The 22,332-nt window shown below is 39.8% G+C and overlaps 1 protein-coding gene across 2 annotated transcripts in view; it reads left to right on the top strand.

Moving 5' to 3' along the window:
• ARMH4 (armadillo like helical domain containing 4) overlaps positions 1 to 22,332 on the top strand; it is a 141,347-nt gene that overhangs the window by 102,769 nt on the left and 16,246 nt on the right. The window contains exons 6-8 of one of the 2 annotated variants that reach the window (XM_049770360.1): positions 10,714 to 10,745; positions 18,698 to 18,832; positions 19,078 to 19,822. In XM_049770360.1, the coding sequence (XP_049626317.1) occupies positions 10,714 to 10,745; positions 18,698 to 18,832; positions 19,078 to 19,146 (236 nt within the window). In that variant the 3' untranslated portion in view covers positions 19,147 to 19,822. Of the gene's footprint in view, positions 1 to 10,713; positions 10,746 to 18,697; positions 18,833 to 19,077; positions 19,823 to 22,332 lie in introns of those variants that run through there. The other variant, XM_049770361.1, reaches the window with a different exon arrangement.

Here is a 22,332-nt window from a genome sequence, read left to right as displayed (position 1 = left end):
CTCTGGGCTGAGCCTTGGAATTGTCCAACTTGGGTTCAATACCTGGTACCCCATATTAGGTTATTTGATTATACCTGGTACCCCATATTAGGTTCTCCTAACCCCACCATACATCATCTCTGAACATAAAGCCAGGAGTCAGTCTCAAACACAGAATGGTGTCACCCCCTCAAAAAAAAAATCACATGCTCATTTTCACTGACTTCTAAATGACCTTTAGTACTTTGTCTTATTATGATATTAGGGGCTAGCCAAAATGATTAGCAGCGTGTCTTCCTCCAGTAAGTATTCCAGAGAGCTTCCTGCCATATTATAATTGTCCCTGTTATCTTACTATGTCATTTATGCTCAGTATTTGAAATTATGTCAGTCATTTGACCCACTGCTGGATCTCTTGGTTTAATGAAGATTAAAAAATTAAAAAGCTTTGATAATGGTGTTTAAGTAGAATTATTTCTCTAGAGTTCTATACATTTATTAACATTATCTCAGTGACAGCCACAGGGCTCCTTTTCACACAGTGGTTAGAGGTCGGGGAGATTGCTTAAAGAGAGGGAGCACAAGCAGCTCTGTGTCCTCAGATAGACAAGCATGAGGAGACATGCACGGCAGGATTAGTGTGAGTTATCCTTCAGTAATAATATTGCAAACCACAGTGCCTAAAAGGGAGAGAGAGAGAGAGAGAGAGAGAGAGAGAGAGAGAGAGAGAGAGAGAGAGAGACAGACAGACAGACAGACAGACAGACAGACAGATAGAGACAGACAGGCACTGAGAGAGTCTACAATAGAGGCAGGTACGGGGAAGGGCAGAAGGGAAACGGGACTTTGGTGTCAGGAAAAGTGCAGGTGTTGTACATTGTATGACTAAAACTCAATCATGAACAACTTTGTAATTGTATCTCATGGTGATTCAATTAAAATTTTGTTAATTAAAAATAAAAGAGAAAAGAAAGTCTAATTTACTTACAGGAAAGCAGTCATTGCCCAAGAACAATTAGGATTGTGCTCCTGTGATGTTAAGGATCTGGTAACAACAGGACGCTGGGTGACCCAGAAGAGAGGTCTAGCGCATGAGCTGAATAATGTACAGGAATGGTTTGGGAGAGTCAGGAGGTAGAGGCAGAGAATTAGAGCAAAAGAAATTAGAGGTGAGAGAGACTTAACCTGATTGTAAGAATTGAAATCATGGAAGCTTGTATACAACGTGACGTTTACATTTTTTCCCCAAGGGCAATAAGAAGGGAAGACAACTCAGGTTATAATTCCTTGATTGATTTTTGTTTACATGTGAAAGCCTAGGTCTTGAATTTCAATTTTTAGTCTAATGTAAACTGCATTATTGTTGGAGGGATCTTTTTTAGAGCTGAGGTGTTCCTAGTAGCCATAGTTCTCCCTGAAGTCTATTGAGAGGGCTTTTGCAGAGATAAAACCTCATAGGAATCTTGGAAAAAATATTTCTCTAGTGTTATGGCATGGAAAAAGTGGGTATTATTTGGTTAGGTTCTTTTAGTGTTCATTTGTTATATGGCATAGAATTCTTGGCCATTAAGCTTCTACATTAAGATAGAGTAAACTTATCACTAATAATATGGATATTGGCAATTAGACAAAGGATTTCTGGTTGTTTCTTTCTGTGAAATTCATAAGTGAGCTCAAGGTGGTTTTGTTGCTAGGTAAAGACAAATTCATTTTGGTTGATGGCTAATTCCAGGCCATTTGTAGTTAGGCTTCTCATAAAAGTGTTTGTATGGAAACGAGTCTCTGGGATAATCAGAATTTTATTTCCAATGTCTAATCGGTGCTGAGAGCTTTGGGATTTAATTACGTTCCCTGAAAAAAATGCAATTCAATTTCTCTTTTCCCTTTTGAACATTACTGCATTCTTTATTTTAATTCATAAATACACAAGGTTTTATAGATCTTTTCTAACAGTACTTGGTACTAATCATATATTCAGTAAATGTTGTTTTTGTCCCTTCCTTGTTGAATGAAACATCAAATAAGAAACCAAGGTATGACTTGCTTCTGCGTTATCTCATTCTTGCTTCCTAGCCAACTGTGTACATTTTATTATTTCTCTAGAGAAAGAAATAGTTTGAGGGAAATTATTCTAATAAGAGAACTTCTGTTTCATAGTCATCAGGGCAGGCTGACTTAAATGTAATGTTGGAACTTGTTCAAGATGGTATGGTGGGTGAGTATTACATGAGGTTGGGCATGATGAAATGAGTATGTGTAGGGGCCGGAGAGATAGCATGGAGGTAAGGCATTTGCCTTTCATGCAGAAGGTCATTGGTTCAAATCCCGGCATCGCATATGATCCCCTGTGCCTGCCAGGAGTGATTTCTGAGCATGGAGCCAGGAGTAACCCCAGAGTACTGCCGGGTGTGACCTAAAAGAACAAAACAAAAAAAAAAAATGAGTATGCGTAGATACAATCTGAGTTCTACTATTTCCCATCTCTATGGCACCTTTCTAATACCAAGAGGGCCTAAATAGCTCTTAATTTCAGCATCTATAATTTAGATTACTTTGTTCACAGAACATGCTTTTTCTATGTGTCTATATGTTGTAAGATACTAGACTTCCTTTTTATGGGTGAAAACACAAGATTGTTTCCATCTTTGGATTATTTTAAATGATCTATTGAATTGGACTCTTTGAACTATTATAAAGATTCATGAATACATATTTATCTGAGGGCCTGTTTTTATTTACTTTACATTAGTACCTAAGTATAGAATTTTGGCATTTGATTATAATTTTTGGGTAATTTTTGGGTAAAGTATTTAATTGTTTTACATAGTGTTTATACTAATTGACCTTTCCATCAGAAATGCATGAGGATTCTGTTTTTTTCTACATTGTGCCAACAATTGTTTTTTTTTCTTTTGAATGACTAACAACGAGAAACATTTTTCTGTGCTTTTTAGCTTTTGGTGTATATGCTATCACATGGATGAGGCATGAAAACGGTGCTAAATCACAGGTGATCACATATTAAATTATCTCACTTAGATGAATAACTCAGATTAGTTAAATCTATTGCACAGAAAGCAAGTTGGTGATTCCAGGGACTAACCAGGGATAAAAAGAAGAGTCATTGCTTTTGGAATGTGTTTGGGGTAATAAAAATATTTCAGAAACTAGATAGAGATGACACCTGTGTAACATTATGAATGTTATCAATGTGTACTTAAAACTAGTCAAATTTAAGTTATGTAAATCACCCCATAAATAATAAACCCATACACCTGGTTAGGAATTGATGCTAGATTTTCAGTTCCAGTAGCATCATGTGCCATTGTACTTTATCTTCCTGCTATCAGAGGGGAATGGGAAATGAATTAAAAATGAATTAAAAATTTACTGTGGCCAGATTTTAAACTTGAAGTCCATATAACTTCCTGAGCTCAAGCTGCATAATCTTCAATGACACTGAATCATGCATAGACACTGGGATGACAATGGGTTTTAAGAGCCAATAAGATGAAGAAACAAACCTAAGTTTGGGTGGGTGTTGGATGGGGATCAGGAACTAAAGCCTAAACTAAATTATACTAAAAATGCATTCTGAAGAAGGTTCCCTTGTTCCACTGGTGAAAATTGCCTAGAAAATATTTCACAAGCCAGGAAACATCAGGGGAATTTTCCTTTTTCTGGAGCTGTGAATTGAAGAGAGGAAAGTCAAAGTGCCAAGCCTGCTGTCATCACATAGGAACACATACATGACAGTTAATGTAGCTCCCCATTTCATGTGCTCATTCCATGTGCTCATTTCCTTGTGCTCAACACAGCTCAAACAGCTGCTTTTGTGCAGTGAAGATACTTCTGCAGTACAGGTGTGCCAGATGTCCATGGCACAAGATGCAAATTCCATTGCAAACTAAGTTTACACAAACATAGATGTCACAAAAAATGTTCTGGCATGAGTGAAAGTAAGTAGAGATAACAGATATGAAGGTTGGCAGCTCAAAGTTTGGCCACATAGTATGCTTGGATGTTTAAGAATAGGACATTGAGATTCACTCTTGAATCTATAGTTGGAAAAAACTGCTCCAAGGCCATATGTGCTAAATTTTCAAAGGAGATTTGTGTGGAAACAGATTTATCATGAGCTATCCTGTTATAGTCTGGCAAGACCTCTTGATTTTTCCTGTAATGGTGAAAAGCTTGGGCAACTTAATTTTCAAGTACTCGAGTATTCAATTTTGGTCAAACCTGGTGGTATTCGGGGACAATGCCCTGCAAGGAACTTGGAGATTATTTACTTTGCAATGTGGGGGAATCTATGGAGCTGGGGGTCAATCCCAGGGCTTCTGCATGGAGAGCTGGTGCTCCAGCCCTTTAGCCAGTTGTGATTGTCAGGTCTTCTTTTTCCCAAATGATGCTTTAATTTCAGCCAAGAATGGTATTTGCCCGTTTTTGGAGCAAGGATTGACATATTATAAGCTTCTAAATGCAACTTTTGGACATAAACCCAAGTTGCCTTGGGAAACCGAGTTAGTATTCTCTCCACTGTTAAGTGATTTTTATGTGTTGACTATAAACCATGTCAACTTTGTGCTGTTTACTAAAGCCATGCTAGAAATTTTTTTTAAATTTTTATTTTGATTATAATGGCTTACATATCTTTCACAGTAGTATTTTAGGTACATAGTAACATTGAATCAGGGGAATACCCATCACTAAATTTGTCCTCCCCCCATCCCAATTCTCTTTCTGCAACCCATATCCCCCACCATCACCCCCTGAGCCGCTAGAGTAGGTGGCCCCTCTTTGTCTAGCTTACTATTAGTGATCATATATCTGTTTGGTCCTGGTTCCCTCCCTTGTTTCTCCCTCTATTTAAGAGGCAGAGCTAGATAAATAGAGTTGTGTGGTTTTGTTTGAAGGAAAGAAAAGCAATAGTTTGGGGTACAAAATAAGAAAAAAAAAAGAAGTCAAATTCGCTGAAAATGGGCAGAGTCCTGCTAGAGGCTTTCAACCTCAATTTGAGAGAGGATGTGAAAAAGGTAATTGAAATACCACAACAATGCAGAAAGAAATATCAAATTAAATATCCAGTGAGCACTAGAGCAATAAAGACAAGCACCACACAATAGTCTCGGTTCTGAAATCAAATCATGCCGAAGTGCAAAAAGAAAGAGAAAGATAAGATAAAATAAAGTAAAATAAAATAATATTGGAGACATCAACTTCAATCTCTACACCAAAATAAAGACATAAAAAAAAATCGATCAGGGGGCCGGGCAGTGGCGCTGGAGGTAAGGTGCCTGCCTTGCCTGCGCTAGCCTAGGACGGACCGCGGTTCGATCCCCCGGCGTCCCATATGGTCCCCCAAGAAGCCAGGAGCAACTTCTGAGCGCATAGCCAGGAGTAACCCCTGAGCGTCAAATGGGTGTGGCCCCCAAAAAAAATCGATCAGTCGATAAATAAATATGTGGAAAAATGATTGCCTTGTGCTTTTTTTCCCCTTTTCTTTCCCCCCCTGCATAGGCACAGTAACTATTGGGGATGTTATAGAGGGAATTCCCTTGGCCTAGGAGATACAGAATTTCTCCATCCCTGAAGTATATAGTCATGGGATTAACTCCTTGCATTTACTCTGCCCTCTGTGCTTTCGTGGTGAATGGAAGACTTCTGCTTCGTCTTGGATGGTAAAATCAAACCTCTGTATCTAGAGATCTTGGTGACTGTGCAGCTCGAGGAATGGAGCTTATGGTGAAGTCTTTCTTTGTAGTCCTAGCAGTTCTGCTTCTTCAGTGTCGTTTTAATCCATCTTCTGTACTTGGTGGTCTTGGTCATTATGTTACTTCTAGGATGGATCCTGGGATAAAGTCTTTTGTTATGTTTCCGGAAGACCAGTTCAGTTGCGGTTGTCTCAGTCAGACCTCTGGAATTGGAGATCTTGTTTATTGAACAGATCATAGACCAAAAGCTAGGCTAGAGCTTTTTGCTGCTGTTGTCATTGTTGTTGTTGTTGTTGTTGTTGTTGTTGGACCGTGGATGCGTACTGTCCAGTCCTGGTTGTAACATCCAGTCATCTGTATATAGCGATATTGGCTTTTGCACAGATCAAAGGGTGACATGTTTTCTGATTTTGTCTTATCGTTGGCTGATGAGGAAGGACAACTTGCTCTTAGATGAAGTGTTCCCATTTCCTCGTTGTCAGGTTATCAACTTAGAACTGGTGCATGTTGGCGTCAGAGCAGCATTATGAATGTCCTGGAGGGGTTTTGGCTCCTGGAGCTGTTGTGGAGAACTCTGTCGTTTCTATGTCTGAATCCAGGAGTCGAGGCTGGACGGTCAGTGTCTAGTTCCCTAGAGTCTAAGTTGTTTCCACATGACATATTCAGGGTGGAAGGTGTCCTCGTGTTGTAAACAAATATGAGTTCTTATCTCTAGTAGATAAGAGCTTGTTTTTACACATAAAATTTCCCCTTTGTTTAATATGTCTTTGCAGGAAGAAGTGGTGCTACATTATATTGCTGGTGGATTTGGGGGTGGAGAGAAGAAAACAGACACCCGCCAAAAACTAAGAATATGTCTGCTCACATATATCTAAAGAAAAAAAGGGCCTGGAGAGATAGCACAGTGGCGTTTGCCTTGCAAGCAGCCGATTCAGGACCTAAGGTGGTTGGTTCGAATCCCGGTGCCCCATATGGTCCCCCGTGCCTGCCAGGAGCTATTTTGAGCAGACAGCCAGGAGAGACCCCTGAGCACTGTCGGGTGTGGCCCCCCCCAAATTAAATAAAAGACATAATTAAAGGAATAAAATGGGGCCAGGAGAGATATCATGGAGACAAGGCATCTGTCCTTCCTGCAGAAGGACGGTGGCTCAGATCCCGGCATCCCGCATGGTCTCCTGTGCCCACCAGGGACGATCTCTGAGCATAGAGCCAGGAGCACCCTCTGAGTGCCGCCAGGAGTGACCCAAAAGAAGCAAAAACAAATCAAATCAAAAAACAAAAATGAAAACAAAACAAAACAAAAACCAAACCAAAAAAAAAAAAAACCAAAAAACCAAACAAACAAACAAACAAAAAACAACCGAACAAGAATAGAAAAGAAAAGGAAAAAAAGAAAAAATAACAATGAAAAACATGCTAGAAATTTTAAGAATATGGCCCCAATGAGACTAGATTTAGCCGGTAAATAAACTCCTGTTTCAGTCCTAAGACTGGCTGTGTCTTCTATCATGGGAGTCGTCATATTCACATCATCGTCACATGGGCTGTTCAGAGACTTAACCTTAAAACTGTAGTTGTTGGGCCTGGAGAGATAGCACAGTGGCGTTTGCCTTGCAAGCAGCTGATCCAGGACCTAAGGTGGTTGGTTCGAATCCCGGTGTCCCATATGGTCCCCCGTGCCTGCCAGCAGCTATTTCTGAGCAGACAGCCAGGAGTAGCCCCTGAGCACTGCCGGTGTGACCCAAAAACCAAAAAAAAAAAAAAAACAAAAAAATAAAACAAAACAAAAAAAACAACTGTAGTTGTTATTCTAAGTTGAACTCTCCAACAAGTGGATGCTGATAAGGATGTTGGCTGAAGTTGCTCCCCAGAACAGGTAGGGACTAGACCTTGGCTCTCGGGAACAATGTTAAGTCAGGAGTCACCCATGAAACTATCAGGTGAAGGCTAGTTTGCAGGAGCAGGAAAGGCTATGGAAAGATTCTGCCACCTGATATGAATAGAGGTTCAATCACGCTGGGAAACCTCCCTGATTAAGATGCTTGTGCGAAGGTCCCAGTATGTGCCCACAAATAGGGACAAGGATGAGGAACCTCAAGGAGAGTCAAAGATTTGACTCAGGTTCCTAAGAAGAGGAGGGAATGGTGGGACCTGAGTTCTGAACAAGGAGGGACGCCATTTTGTAAAGGCCATATGGTAGGCTTCTTCTCAGGTTTCAAGCAGGGAGAGATGCCATTGTATAAGACTCACATGCTGTAGGTCTTCACAAGCCTATTTCCATAGAAACTGCCCCTCACTACCAGGTCATACCAGGTAGCCTATCAGGGCAGAACAAGGGAGCAGTAGGAAGGTACCCCTAGACCTAGACAATACCAATCACTTAAAAAATTTATCAGAAACCTGGAACCTCCCTATATTCTTTTTTTTTTTTTTTTTTTTTGTTGTTTTTGGGTCACACCCGGCAGTGCTCAGGGGTTATTCCTGGCTCCAGGCTCAGAAATTGCTCCTGGCAGGCACGGGGGACCATATGGAGCGCCGGGATTCGAACCGATGACCTCCTGCATGAAAGGCAAACGCCTTACCTCCATGCTATCTCTCCGGCCCCTCCCTATATTCTTTCCCTATATAATTTTCCTCATGAACTGGCCAGTGTGGGGACCTTTGTGGCAGATGGAAACTTTTTAAACAGGGGGCCAGTTCACTGTCTTTCAGACTGTTGGAGGGCCAGATTATAGTAAAAACAAAAATTATGAACAAATTTCTATGTACACTGCATATATCTTACTTAGAAGTGAAGAAACAAAATGGGAATAAATACAATATGTGGCCCAAGGGTCGTAGTTTGAAGACCCCTGGATTAAAGTATTAAACTTTATTATTTTTAAAAGACTTTATTGATTGATTGACTGGTTTCTGGGCCACATCTAGCAGTGCTCAGGGATCACTCCTGGCTCTGCACTCAGAAATTGCCACTGGCAGGCTGGGGGACCATGTAGAATGCTGGGAAATGAACCGGGTCCCTCCTGGGTTGGCCGCATTCGAGGCACATGCCCTGCTGTGCTATTTCTCCAACCTGAAAAGTATTAAACTTTAAAACAAAATAAACAAACAAAACCTGTAGTTGTTTATCCCTTTATATATGATTGGCAATAAGGGGTGGTTGAAAGGGTGACTGGACTTCGGGTTGCTAAAGGCGCGCATAAACCTGGAAATGGCAAGTCTTAGATTCAGTGGATCTGGCAAGCATTACATACACACTTGACTTTGCCCTGTTAGCCTCACACTGCTGCACTTTAGGAAACTATACGTTTCTTTAAAATTGAAAATGAAGTCTGAAGGCTACGCTATTTTCTTCAATCATGGCTTAGAAAATTAGATAATGCAGGCACAAAGAGAGACTCTATTTAAGTCAGAGCTGAAGAGCTTTTCAGGGCGACCTTGATGCCGCTGAGTGGTAAAACCATAGGCCACAAAGCCCAGTCGCTCTCTAGACCTTTCAAGGGGCTCTTATGAAAGAGTATTGATTTTTGCTTCTCATAATTAGGTGTAGAGGAAGGACATGACTAGTCATTTTCTCACAGAGACCAGGCTTCCTTTTGTGGGAAGAGGAAGAAAGCATATATGCAAAAGTACTTTTATTTGTGCACAAGTCTTTCCAGATTCTTAACAGTAGAGTTGGCAACAAATACCATTTAGAGTTGATAATTATGGCTAGCTTTGATAAATGGCTTAGCGAGACATTCAGTTGATTCTAAGACGTTCTCTTTGCATCTTCCCACTGGGTGTTTAGTTTCATTCCTAAAGCTTGCAGTTAACTAAAAACATTCTTAATGTTACTGGAAAGTAAAGATCAGGGTATCTGGACTTTTTGTACCCTTTTCTGTAAATCTAAGTGCAGAACCTTCAGAATTAATTGCTTCTTAGATGCACGATTACTGCTCACTTAGCCTGGTGCAAAGAAGTAGGTCATTTTGTTCATCAGGATCTTGCTGTTCTGTAATTATGTGAAGAGCAAATGATTATAGATAGCGTTTCTGTGTGGTTTTAAAGCAGGTAAATTTAGAAGAGTTAGTGTATAGTCTGTAGCAGCAAAAATTCAAGGTTTTAAAAAATATGCAGACAATATTTAAAAGTCGGTAAATTTTATTATTCTTAAATGTGTTATGTAAGTTGGAAAAAAGCTTTGTCTGTTCTTTTGGGGCTAGAAGAGACACGATTAAATAACAAGTATAAAAAAAGCTAGTTTTCATTTATTTCTTGACATTGTAGAAATATTGAAATTCAGTTATATATATTTTGAACAAAGGATGTGTTCTGACATTTTATTTTTTATTTAAGTAGAACATATATATCTGTCTTCATTAAGGTAAAAATCATTTTATGTAATATTGAAAGATGTAAATGATCTTAAAATTTTGATTAATAGACTACGTATAGCCAGTCAAAATGTAACAGGAGCTGAATTAAACAGCCATGCAGTATACCTTGTACAATGCATATAGAAAGGTACATTTATATACTTTGAGGCAGTTTTAAGCCCTTCAATTAGAACTAATTTGCATAATGTAAGTGGCTTCAGGCTATCTTCCATACCCTTTACTTTACTTCTATTCATCTTAAGAATTTGATTCAATAAAAATTTAAATAAAATTCAAATAAAAATGGTATGACAAAAGGCAGGCCTTCCTGAATTATGACAAGATTAGATTGAATTATAGTTTAAATTCTCTTTAAAAACTAGGCCTTGTGTTTGAATTGAGGTGCTAGAAGTTTATTTTGGAGGTGACCTTGGGAAGAATGATGAGGGAGAGAGGAAGTGAGATACTAAGACAAGGTGGAGAAACAAGACAAAGGGGTCTTCCTGGGTGGATTATTATTGGATTCCTACTTCTGGGGATTTGAGAGAAACTATGTAGAACATAACTCAGGATTGAGAAAAATTGAGAAATTGACCAAAGTAATTCAACAAGATATAAGTAAAATGATGAGTATTTACATTTTATTCTCTTGTTTTCCCTAGTGAGAAGCTGGATGGAAAAACTAAAAGACAAGGTAAGAAAAGTATTTTCCTTTGGATTATTTTTTAGAGTAAGATTTACATTGCCAGATAAAAGATATTCAAAGTAGTGAATTTATCACTCTTATTCTGGTAATCTATGAAAAGATACAGGGCCTTTTCAGATGTATAACAAGAAAGATATCTCTCTCTGTCTCTGTCTCTCTCTTTCTCTCTCACCTTTGGGCCACACCCTGCATGTCCTTAAGGCTTATTCCTGGATCTGCACTCAGAGATCTCTTCTAGTGGGCTTGGAGAACTGTATATAGTGCCAGAGACTAAACCTAGGTGAGCCATGTGCAAAGCAAATGCCCTACGCGCTATACATCACTTTGGCCCTTGAAAAGGGAATTCTTAAACCATAGTGTGGGTTTGGTTTCAAACACAAGACCTGAGTACTCTTCCTAGACCCACTTTCAAAACAATTAAATAATTTTTTAAATGAATCACCATCAGATAGTTACTAAGTTGCTTATGATTGAGTTTTAGTCATATAATGTCCAACACCAATCCCATGCATGATATAAGAGTGAGTCAGGAGCGCACATTTCCCATCACCAGTGTTTCCACCTTCCCTCCTGCCCTCCTGACTCACTTTTATGTCATGTATTCCTTTGCCATTTTTACCAGCTAAGATTGAGCTTAGTCTAGAATGTCCAGCAAGAGAAAAGCATTTTTCTTTATTGTGTGAATTCTGTCATCTACACCTGAGATCGACAATATTGACTTCCAGATTTTTCCATTTTCTCTGAAGTTTCATCGTTCTCACAAGTCTTCATTGTTGTTCACCTTTGCAATGTTAAGCTGGAATCACTTCTAAAAATATTGAACGGAATCCTGAATTCCTTGGTGAGAGTTGGTGTCAGATACCCTTATTATATCTCAGCTCAGATTTAACTGGGAGTTTAAATAAATGAAAATCTTTTCCATACTCAGATATAGAATTACCTGAGTACACCCATCTCAGTTTATACTTCTACTACTAGCATCACAGGTCCTTTTTATTATTTGGGTAAATTTTTCTCCATGTTTGAATATGAATAATTCTTTTTTTAAATCTTCAAAAGAATCGTTATTCTACATTTTTAGTATAATAAATCCACAAACTAAGTGGACCACAGTGTAGACAGAGACATACAACACTGAACTTCCATAATAGTCAATGCTACAAGTTGAACAGACACATACAGAACACAAAATGAACTCAGTTATAAGGTAAAATAAAAACCCAATTCCAGAAAACGAAAGTAAAATATTAAGGATCCTTGAAATATTTCTTTTTTGAATAATTATTTTGTGACAACTTAATTTTTTCTCTTCTCCTTACCCCCTCCCCTTCTGACAATTTAATTTTATAGAATGAAAGAAAATGTCCAATTACCCAAGATAATATCATTACTTAATTCTCCTCACTATTCTTTTTCTGATTTTCAGGAAAAAAGGGAAGTTTCTATATTTTAGAATAAGACTTTTTTTTTTGTTTCGGGCCACACCCAGTGATGCTTAGGGGTTACTACTGGCTATGCACTCAGAACTTGCTCCTGGCTTGGGGGGCCATATGGGATGCCAGGGGAACGGACTGCTGTCTGTCCTGGGTTAGCCACATGCAAGGCAAATGCCCTACCACTGTGTCACTGCTCCAGCCCCAGAATAAGACTTTTTTATTTTTGGGTCACACCTAAAAACTCAGGGGTCACTCCTGGCTCTATGCTCAGAAATCTCTCCTGGCAGGCTCGGGGGACCATATGAGATGCCGGTATTCAAACCACCATCCTTCTGCATGCAAGGCAAATGCCCTACCTGCATGCTATCTCTCCGGCCCCCAATACTTTTTTTTAATAATAAATTTTCAAAGTGACTGTGAAAAGCTTAAGTCATAAAAGTAAGTAGAGGTTATTTTAATATGTCTTAGGTCCATCCAGTTGACTACGTGAGTTATAACATGATAGCCCAAGCAAGATTTTGGATTGGAAAAGGAAGGTGTTTAGTAGTACAGTCTTGTTATTTTGGGGGAATTTTTATGGTTTGCTTTGATATGCTAATCTAGGAATCTGCTGTCATTGTTTATTATAGACACTATCCTTCTGGGTTTCAAAATGTATAAACTGACTTAAGAAGGTAAATTTTGGCATGTAGTCTGCTTTACGAGGTGAATATTGTAAAATTTCGTACCCATTTATATAGCTTCACTGCTTTATTTGGAAATCTCTACAGCTTTGGTGAAAGTCTTATTTTCTTACTGCAGTTGTCTGTTCTTATTTCATCTCAGAAGCCTAGCATCTTCTCCTTGCCCTTTTTATCTGGAGAGATAATTTTATGTGTCATCTGGTATTTTTTTTTAAGTTTTTCTAGTTTCCTTTCATATTTTTCAGCGAAGCCATTATTTTTTTCAATTAGAAAGAAAAAGTTGGGATTCCAGCTATGGTTGAATTCTTTCATGCCTCCTGCTTTCATAGTTTGACTTGAATATTTCTGATATCAATCCTTCTTTGTATTTGTAATGTGTTCTTATTTAATGGGCACTCATATGTATACATAGGTATAGATATACACGTTTCCATCCCTCTTTCTTTTGATCATTTTGTGGTTATCTCCCTCTTCCTCTCTTCATCCTTTTTTTTGTTTTTTTGGCCACACCTGTTTGATGCTCAGAGGTTACTCCTGGCTAAGCGCTCATAAATTGCCTCTGGCTTGGAGGGACCTTATGGGATGCAGGGGGATCGAACCGCAGTCCTTCCTCGGCTAGCGCTTGCAAGTCAGACACCTTACCTCTAGCATCACCTCACCGGTCCCATTCTCTTCATCTTTTGATGTAGATAGCTAACCATCAATAAAATGACTTTTTAGTTATTATCTTTAAAAACTATGTAAAACTGGGGCAGGAGCGATAGCACAGCGGTAGAGCATTTGCCTTGCACGCAGCTGACCCAGGACGGACCTGGATTAAATCCCTGGTATACCATATGATCCCCTGCATCAGAAGCAATTTCTGAGCGCAGAGCCAGGAATATGAGCATCACCGGGTGTAGCCCCCCCACCAAAAAAAAAAAAAAACAACAACCCAAAAAACAAAAAAACAAAGAAAAGTCATACAATTCTTTCTAACTGGAAACTTAGTTCCATTTTCTTTGGGAAAATGGTTTGGGCTCACACTGGGTCGCTCTGCTCAGAAGGGACCCTCGGAGGCGCACAGGGACCTTATACAGTGCTGAAATGGAATCAGGGTTTCACACACTGCAAGACAAAATTAAAAATGCTTAAATTGTATTTGAAGAAAATTGGTGACTTCGTGGTCATTTAGTAATCTCAAAGTCCAGGTGAATACCAGAGATAGGCAGCTACACATACACAAGGGGCAAAATAAAGAGAAGAGGAGAAATGGTTTTTTTTGGTAGAACCTATATGTTTCAACACAAATATTTCTTTTTTCTTTTCTCTCCTTTTATTTAAACACCCTGGTTACAAAGTTGTTCTTGACTGGATTTCAGTCTTACAGTGGACATCACCCTTCACCTGTGCACATTTCCCACCACCAGGGTCCCCAGTTTTCCTCCCAACTTCCCCCTTTCCCATCTCTAGGGTAGACATTTTACTCCTCTCTCTTTCTCTTTTTCTTTCTCTCACTTGCCCCCCTTTTTCTCCTTAGACACTGTGGTTTGCACTATTATAATGGAAGGGTACTGTTCCTATCATTTTATCTCTATTTTCAGCACAAAGTTCAAGTCCAGAGGATTAATTCCAACTATCACTGTCATAGTGATCCCTGCTCTAATTAAACTGATCCATTATTTGTGACAAGCCTCCTACCATGGCCCTCATCTTTATTGTTCCTATATCCCACAATGAGTGAGATTGTTGTGTCTATCCCTCTCCCTCTGATTCATTTCACTCCACATCAATCCACGTATAAGCAAATTTTCATGACTTCATTTTTCCTAATAACTGCATAGCATTTCATTGTATAGAGGCATCATAGTTAATTCACTCATCTGTTCTTGGGCACTTGATTGAGAAACAGGAAATATTTTTCTTTGGGGAGGGCACACCTGGTGGTGCTCAGGGGTCACTCCTGGCTCTGTGTTCAGAAATTGATCTTGGCAGGCTCAGGGGGACCATATGGGATGCTGGGAATTGAACTGAGGTTGGCTGCATGCAAGACAAATGCTCTACCTCTGTGCTATCACTCTGGATTTCAAGAAACAGGAATTCTAAATGTAAAAAATAAGACTTATAGTCAGAGTGATGCAGCTAGTAAAATTTATGTTAATTGACACAGAATAAGGAAATTCTCACAAAGACAGATCAAATGAAGTCTCCAGAATTGCAGCTATCACCCTTTGAAGACAGTTCTGTGAAGTTGAATCTACCGGACTTCATGTCGACCCTCCTTGAACATGTGTGGATATTTCACACACAGGGAATGGTGATTAAAAACAATCACCACCATTTCTATTAAATTACCTTTGTTTTAGTCATTTGTCCTTACAATGAAAAAAAAAAAAAACTTCAGTCGATGAAAAAAGATTGTTTACAAAAAATCAAGAGATCACATCCATATGTACAATTTGCTTCACTGTAGTGCTTTAGGTTTGTCCTTAAAAACCTTAGGTTTGGAATTGGAGCAATAACACAGTGGTAGGGCATTTGCCTTGCACGTGACCAACCCAGGGTGGACCTGGGTTTGATCCCTGACATCCCATATGGTTTCCCAAGCCTGCCAAGAACAATTTCTGAGTACTGAGCCAGCAGTAACCTCTGAGTGCTGCCAAGTGTGTCCCAGAAAACAAACAAAATGCCCAAAACAACAACAATAACAACAACAACCCTTCAGTTTGGGAAATGAAGAATCAAAGAAATCTGTGACTCCAGACTTGACTCAGACTCCTCACAGGCTGTAGGTAAAAAAGAGGCACCGGCTACCCCCACTTAAAGAAAGCAAAAAGGAACGAGTGGAGGGGCCAAGACTGGATTCCCAGGGCAGGCTGTAGGTTCCCCAGCTTGGCAATTTCTCTACCCATGTTGGTGCCAAGTGCTCTATTTCGATCCTATGCTCTCTTTGAAGCAGTCTTCCTAGAGAATCCTTCGTTTATAAGATAAGTTGTAATCCTAATGCAGAAAATGAAAGTGTATTTATTAAACAGATGGTGAGTCTAGTTTTTCCTAAAAATACAATTAAAACACAAAAGAAACTGTGAAAAAAAAAGTTAAAGTTCTGGTGAGAGCCTCATCTCCGCTGCTGTCCAGTGCTTTCCCACATGGAAAATTACAACGTTGTGTAAGCTTTAAGTAGCACTTGAGCCAAAGTTGGGCTTCTGCAAAGCATTTTAATTTCTTGGAAAAGGACTGGGGGAAAAAAACACCGCGTATGGTGATGAACAATGCTATTGTTCTAGAAATAATGGAAAAAGTTGGTAGTTTATCTTAACAGACTTTGGGAGCAGAATTAGTGAGCAGCTGTGAACAAGAAGAGGGTCTGCAATTTCACTTGGTCTCATCTATTTGATTTACTTCTAGAAATATTTTGTTAAAGGCATTACAGCTTGCCTCTGAATACTTTTTTTTTTTTTAAAGAAAACTTGTTTTCTGCCCCTTTCTGTTCTTGTGCCATTTGGAAAGATTTAGGAAATAGTTTGTTTTTTTATTAGAAATTTTATCTTTTTGTTTGTTTGTTTTTGGGCACACCTGGTAGTGCTCAGGGGTTATTCCTGGCTCTGCACTCAGGAATCACACCTGGCAGGTTTTTTTTTTTTTTTAGGGGGGTGAATCATATGGGATGCCATGGATTGAGCCTGGTTTGGCTGCGTGCAAGGCAAACACCCTCCCTGAAGTGCTATCGCTCTGGCCCCTCATTAGAATTTTTAGACAGTGAAATGAACAAAATCATGTCACTTCCCCAGTAATAACCTTCTAAAGTCCTTATTGCTGCTTTCAAGAAGTTTTAGTTGTTTAAGTTTTGTCTGAAAGATTTCTAGAAGGTACATATTTTTTAAAAATAATATTTTTATTTAAGCACCTTGATTACAGACATGATTGTAGTTGGATTTCAGTCATATAAGGAAAACCCCCTTCACCAGTGCAACTTTCCCACCACCAATGCACCTCCCACCTTCCTCCTCCTCAATCCCTGCCTGTCTAGACAGGCATTCTATTTCTCTCACTCACTACCATTGTCATGATCCTTGTCAGTGTAGTTATTTCTCTAACTGAACTCACCCTATTTGTAGTGAGCTTCATATTATGAGCTGGTCCTTTTAGTCCTCAACTCTATCGTCTCTGAGCATTGTGATAATAATATTATTTATTTTTCTTAAAACCCATAGATGAGTGAGACTATTCTGTGTCTGTCTCTCTCCCTCTGACTTTTTTCACTTAGAATGGTAGTTTCCATGTCCATCCATACATAGGAAAATTTCATGACTTCATCTCTCCTGATGGCTGCATAATATTCCATCGTGTATATGTACCACAGAAGGGATATTTTTTTTGTTTGTTTTTGGATCACACCCAGCAGAGCTCAGGGGTTACTCCTGGCTCTATGCTCAGAAATCACTCCTGGCATGTTCAGGGGACCATATGGGATGCTGGGATTCAAGCCATTATCCTTCTGCATGCAAGACAATTACTCTACCTCCATGCTATCTCTCTGGTCACAGAAGGAATATTCTTGAGGAAAACCAGTGTTATGATTCCACAGGAAAGGACTCTCATTAATTATACCTTCTATCTCTTAGGTCCAGATGTAGAAAGCACTTTTATTGTGGTGTTCCTCACCCCCCACATCAGGGCCTCCTATCTGCATGACAAGTAGTACTCCACAACAGAATTCTATCTCTGGCCCTTATAACACGAGGGCTTCCTTTGAGCTAAGTCTTTTTTTTTTTTTTTTTTTTTTTTTGGTTTTTGGGCCACACCCGTTTGACGCTCAGGGGTTACTCCTGGCTATGTGCTCAGAAATCGCCCCTGGCTTGGGGGGACCATATGGGACGCCGGGGGATCGAACCGCGGTCCTTCCTTGGCTAGCGCTTGCAAGGCAGACACCTTACCTCCAGCGCCACCTACCCGGCCCCGAGCTAAGTCTTGAGATGAGGATGTGTGAAGAGCAATCTTAGGACTGGGGTGTCTGTAATGACACAGTTGACAACATGTGAGTTGATACCTCCAAGCATTTTGGCAGGTAAAAGATGCTGTTGGCAGTGACCTGTGGGTCCTCTATGCCACATCTTCCTTTTGGGGGCTGGGGGGGGGTGCTCAAAATTCCCTTCCAATTCCAACTTTGGCCTTGTCCAAGGGGCAACTTATTTGCTTTATATAAATGAACCCACTTTCTCGGCCCGGCCTTTCCACATCCTCGACTTTTCTGCTGGTGCTCCAACATCTGCAATCCTCTCATTTTCTCTTTGCAGTTTTCCTCTTCCCCTGCTCTTTCCAAAAGTTCTCTGTTTAGACTCACTTGCAAATTCTTCTCTCTTATCTTATTTCTGCCACGTAGTTAAAGCTGTGAACGAGTGGACCTCCTAAGTTAAGTCCTGTCACTGGCCCTCCAGGAAGCAGGGTTCTAGAGGCAATGCTCTCCCCCGGAGCTGGGCTCAGACCGTTATTTCCAATTTATAGTATTTTAATGGCCCTGGCATCCCTAGAAGCTAACTTCATCCATCTTTAGAACAAATTATATTTCTGTCACCCAAACCTGATGCTGACAAGTGAGTAAGAGCAAGTGGCTGAAGATGCCACTAGGGCTGACTGATTTATTTCCATACAAGTAAGCATTTTAGGAAAAAAAATTTCCATTTACCTTAAAATTTCACTTTTTTTCTAGGTATTGTTTTATTTCATAACAAATCATACAAGGAGATTCTGAATGTCTAAAACCTGGCTGTTACACAGCAAAAGTTAGTAGCCCAGGACAACGGTCTTTTCGCATCTTAACGCCTCTTCCTTTTCCTTGCAGGCTGGCTTCATGTCTGGGATGCTGGTACCTGTCGGGGTTGGGATAGCTGGAGCCTTGTTTATCCTGGGCGCTCTCTACAGCCTTAAGGTTATGAATCGCCGAAGGAGGAATGGCTTCAAAAGGCATAAGAGAAAGGTCCGACACCAACCAGAGCCAAATCGAATCAGCTCCAGAACCTTTGGCTGGGGCTTCTCTAATTTGCTTAATAAAGCACACTGGGCTTAATGATGCTGCACCTATTGACAGGCCTGGTGGTTGGGATTAGTTAGGGCTGCTGCCTCTGCCTGGTGTCAGTGTCTGCAGCTCTTAAAGGGGCGGGAGTGGGGGCTGTTTCTGCCTTTCTGCGGCACTTTTCATGCTTTTCTGTTTTCTTTCTCCAGCAGAGAGAATTCAATAGCATGCAGGATCGCGTGATGCTCCTGGCTGACAGTTCTGAAGACGAATTTTGACACGGACTGCAATTTAATCGGAATATACAATGTCAACATTTTATTTTTTATTTGGGGCGAAACAAACAAACAAAAAAGAGGCAACATTCTACCACATGGCTGCTGTCAATTTATCAGTCCCTGTTATCTGTTGGATAGTTGATTTTTCTTGTTCTGAGCAGAAATGGCATGTTGTACACTAAATGTAGCACCCGTGCTTGTTTTCATTCTGTACTGAATTTTTCCATAACCACAGGCTAAAGCTCAGACGTCTGCAGCATATGTGTTTAAAGTAGGACTTGCTAGGTTTGGTAGAGAGACTATTTTGTATTTTTCCGCCATGCCTTTTCCTTGGCTGGATTATCTGCACTAAATATATTGATCACTGCTGCCAAGGTACACTGGACTCTGAAACAGAAGTCTTAACAAGAATAACTCATAATGACTATTTGCTATTTAGTTAATTGGCTCTGGGGCCAAGGTACATATTGCATTTGCATCCAACCAGTAGCAATTTGGAATGAAGTAATTTTTCTCCAAGAAGATCCCTCAGCACATTAGACATCTAGAGATTTGTATGTATTTTGCATTCTGTATATCAGGTTCCCAGCTTTATTATTTTCATTTTCTGTTTTTATTCTCTTGACAAAGGAAAAGTGCACCAAAAACAATCCATTAAATTGGCTCTCGGTCTTAATATATGCTTGCTTTCTTAAATTGTTTGCTTGGATTTAACGAACTTATCAATGCATTGTAAAGTGGTTATTTTTATGAGAGCTCCTTTGTATCATTTGACTTGCTCAATCAAAGTGAGGAAGGAATATAAAAAGTAGATAAGGGTGGATAATGTCATGGAACATTTATCTCAGCTCTGTGGCTCTGATGACATCGACACTGAATTACTGAGAACATTGCTTTTATACAGCTAAAGTCATGATGGGGTCCCTCTTGGTCTTTGGCTTAGTTAGAAAGCCACACTTTCTGGGGGTGAACAGTCCTAGTATATTATGGAACCTCTCTAAGGCATCTGACTTCAGGGATGTTGGACTTTGTTATTTGATAATGGCTTTGTTTTCCAGGAATGCAATTCCTTGCCCTGTCTTTTGTATATGGGTGTCTGAAACATTCAATTGAGTTTTGGGTTCAAGACTTAGCTAATTTTCATAGAAAATTTCACAGAAATGTTATTAATCACATTGCTCAAAGAACTTTATATACTAAGTAGGATTTGTTTGTATTTATTAGGAACACAATCTGTTTGACTCTGTTCAAGTCCAGTTGCTGTTATTCCTGATAGAGATCATGTAACATGTATTTTTAAAACCACATTCCATGTAACTGAAAACAAGACTGAAGCTGAGAAGTGAAATCATCATCCAAAATTAGAATTCACTTGGACTCAAAACCACACACTCCTATCATCAGTCAACACACCTTTGAGTATGCTTTCAAGGAAGCAGTGATGTTTGAGTTATTCATTGAACTTAAGTTTCTAAGACACTTTGGTGGACCACAAAACATATCATGTAAGCACTTGCTTTTGTTCAATGACCAATGTTTTCTTTGGGGCAGGAATCCTGCAAAGTGGTGCCAGGGAGTCTAGGGACTATCCTTAGGAATACTTAGCCAAATAGGTTAGCAGTTCGATGCTTGGGTCCAAGGAGACTGAGGCCACTGACAGTTCAGTGCTAGGGACCAGTCAAGCCAGAGATCAGCCGTGCTTTGTGTTAGTGATGAGACTCCAGGATCTCAGTCAACAATTTTTGGGGTCTCCTGAGATAAACCCAGTGATGGACTGGAAGGCACATGGTGCTGGAGATTGAGCCCTGGTGAGGTGCCTGGGTAGCCTGATTCTCTTGGCTCTTAACAGTGTCATTTTAATGTTTTTTTCCACTCATGTATTCTTCCCTATTTCTTTTCTTTTTTGCCACGTCTGGGGGTGCCCAGGAGTTACTACTGGCTCTTCACTCAGGAATCACTCCTGGCGAGCAGGGGGACCAATGGGATGCCAGGAATCGAACCCAGTCAGCTGTGTGTAAGGCAAATGCCCTACTCACTGTGCTATCACTTGGGCCCCATCTGCTCTCATTTCAGTTATTTCCTTTACAGTCACATAGTTAAAAATATCCTGTAGATAACTAATAGAGAAACATTTATGTTAGCTGACTTATAAGAATGTTTTCATCAACTACTTTAAAAATTTTTTGCCCAGATATATAAATAAATCTGGCAGTTGATACAGAAAGACTCTGCAGGTCAAATAGAAATTAGCAGTTGATTAAGAAGCTCAAAGATAAGTTTTAGCAATAGAATTTAGCAGCATTGCACACACATAAATGGTAATAATTTCTTGAGTAGAATAGTGTAGAAGGAATGTTTATTTGTCCCATGAGCAGCCTCTGATGTTAGGATTCCTCAGGGAAAGAGGAGGTAAACATGATGGCTTTGTATATTTACAAGTTTTTTATTTTGAAAGAAAACACAATAGTCTACTTCACACACGTGGGTGATACTAATAGACATAAATGTGTCTTTGTAATAATCTCAGCTCATAAACCTGCCTGAGGTGCAATCTTCCAGAAATATCTTCCTCATTTACCTGAATCTCTACATAGGAGAAAGCAGTTTTAGAACATTTTGTTTTGTTTTGTTTTGTCTTTGGGTCACACCTGGCGGCACTCAGAGGTTACTCCTGTCTTTGCACTCAGAAACCTCTCCTGGCAGGGTGGAGAACCATATGGGATGCTGGGAATTGAACCTGGGTCACTCCCAGGTTGGCCTTGTGAAGGCAAATGTCCTACAACTGTGCTATCACTTTGCACCTCCCCCAGAATATATTTAAAGTAATTTAGGACTGAGAGGTAGAACAAATAGGAAGTTCTCTTGCATGTGGCTGCTTTGACTGACCTTGGTTTGATCTCTGGCATTGCATAAAGTCCCTTCTGGTTTGATTCAAGAATGGCATAGGGTTAACTTCTTTATAAATTGTAGAATTATTAAGACCCAACTAATATATTGAACGTCCAAACTATGCTATAATAAAGTTACAAATAGTAAATCCCATTTTCATTTTTCTTTTTTTTTTTTCTTTGGTTTTCTTTTGGGGCCACACCCGGTGACGCTCAGGGGTTACTCCTGGCTATGCGCTCAGAAGTCACTCCTGGCTTGGGGGACCATATGGGACGCCGGGGGATCGAACCATGGTCC

This window comes from Suncus etruscus, chromosome 3, assembly GCF_024139225.1.
Source record: "Suncus etruscus isolate mSunEtr1 chromosome 3, mSunEtr1.pri.cur, whole genome shotgun sequence".
NCBI classification, from domain to species: Eukaryota; Metazoa; Chordata; class Mammalia; order Eulipotyphla; family Soricidae; genus Suncus; species Suncus etruscus.
The sequence above is the reverse complement of the archived record's forward strand: the minus strand, read 5'-3'. Positions and strand labels throughout refer to the sequence as shown.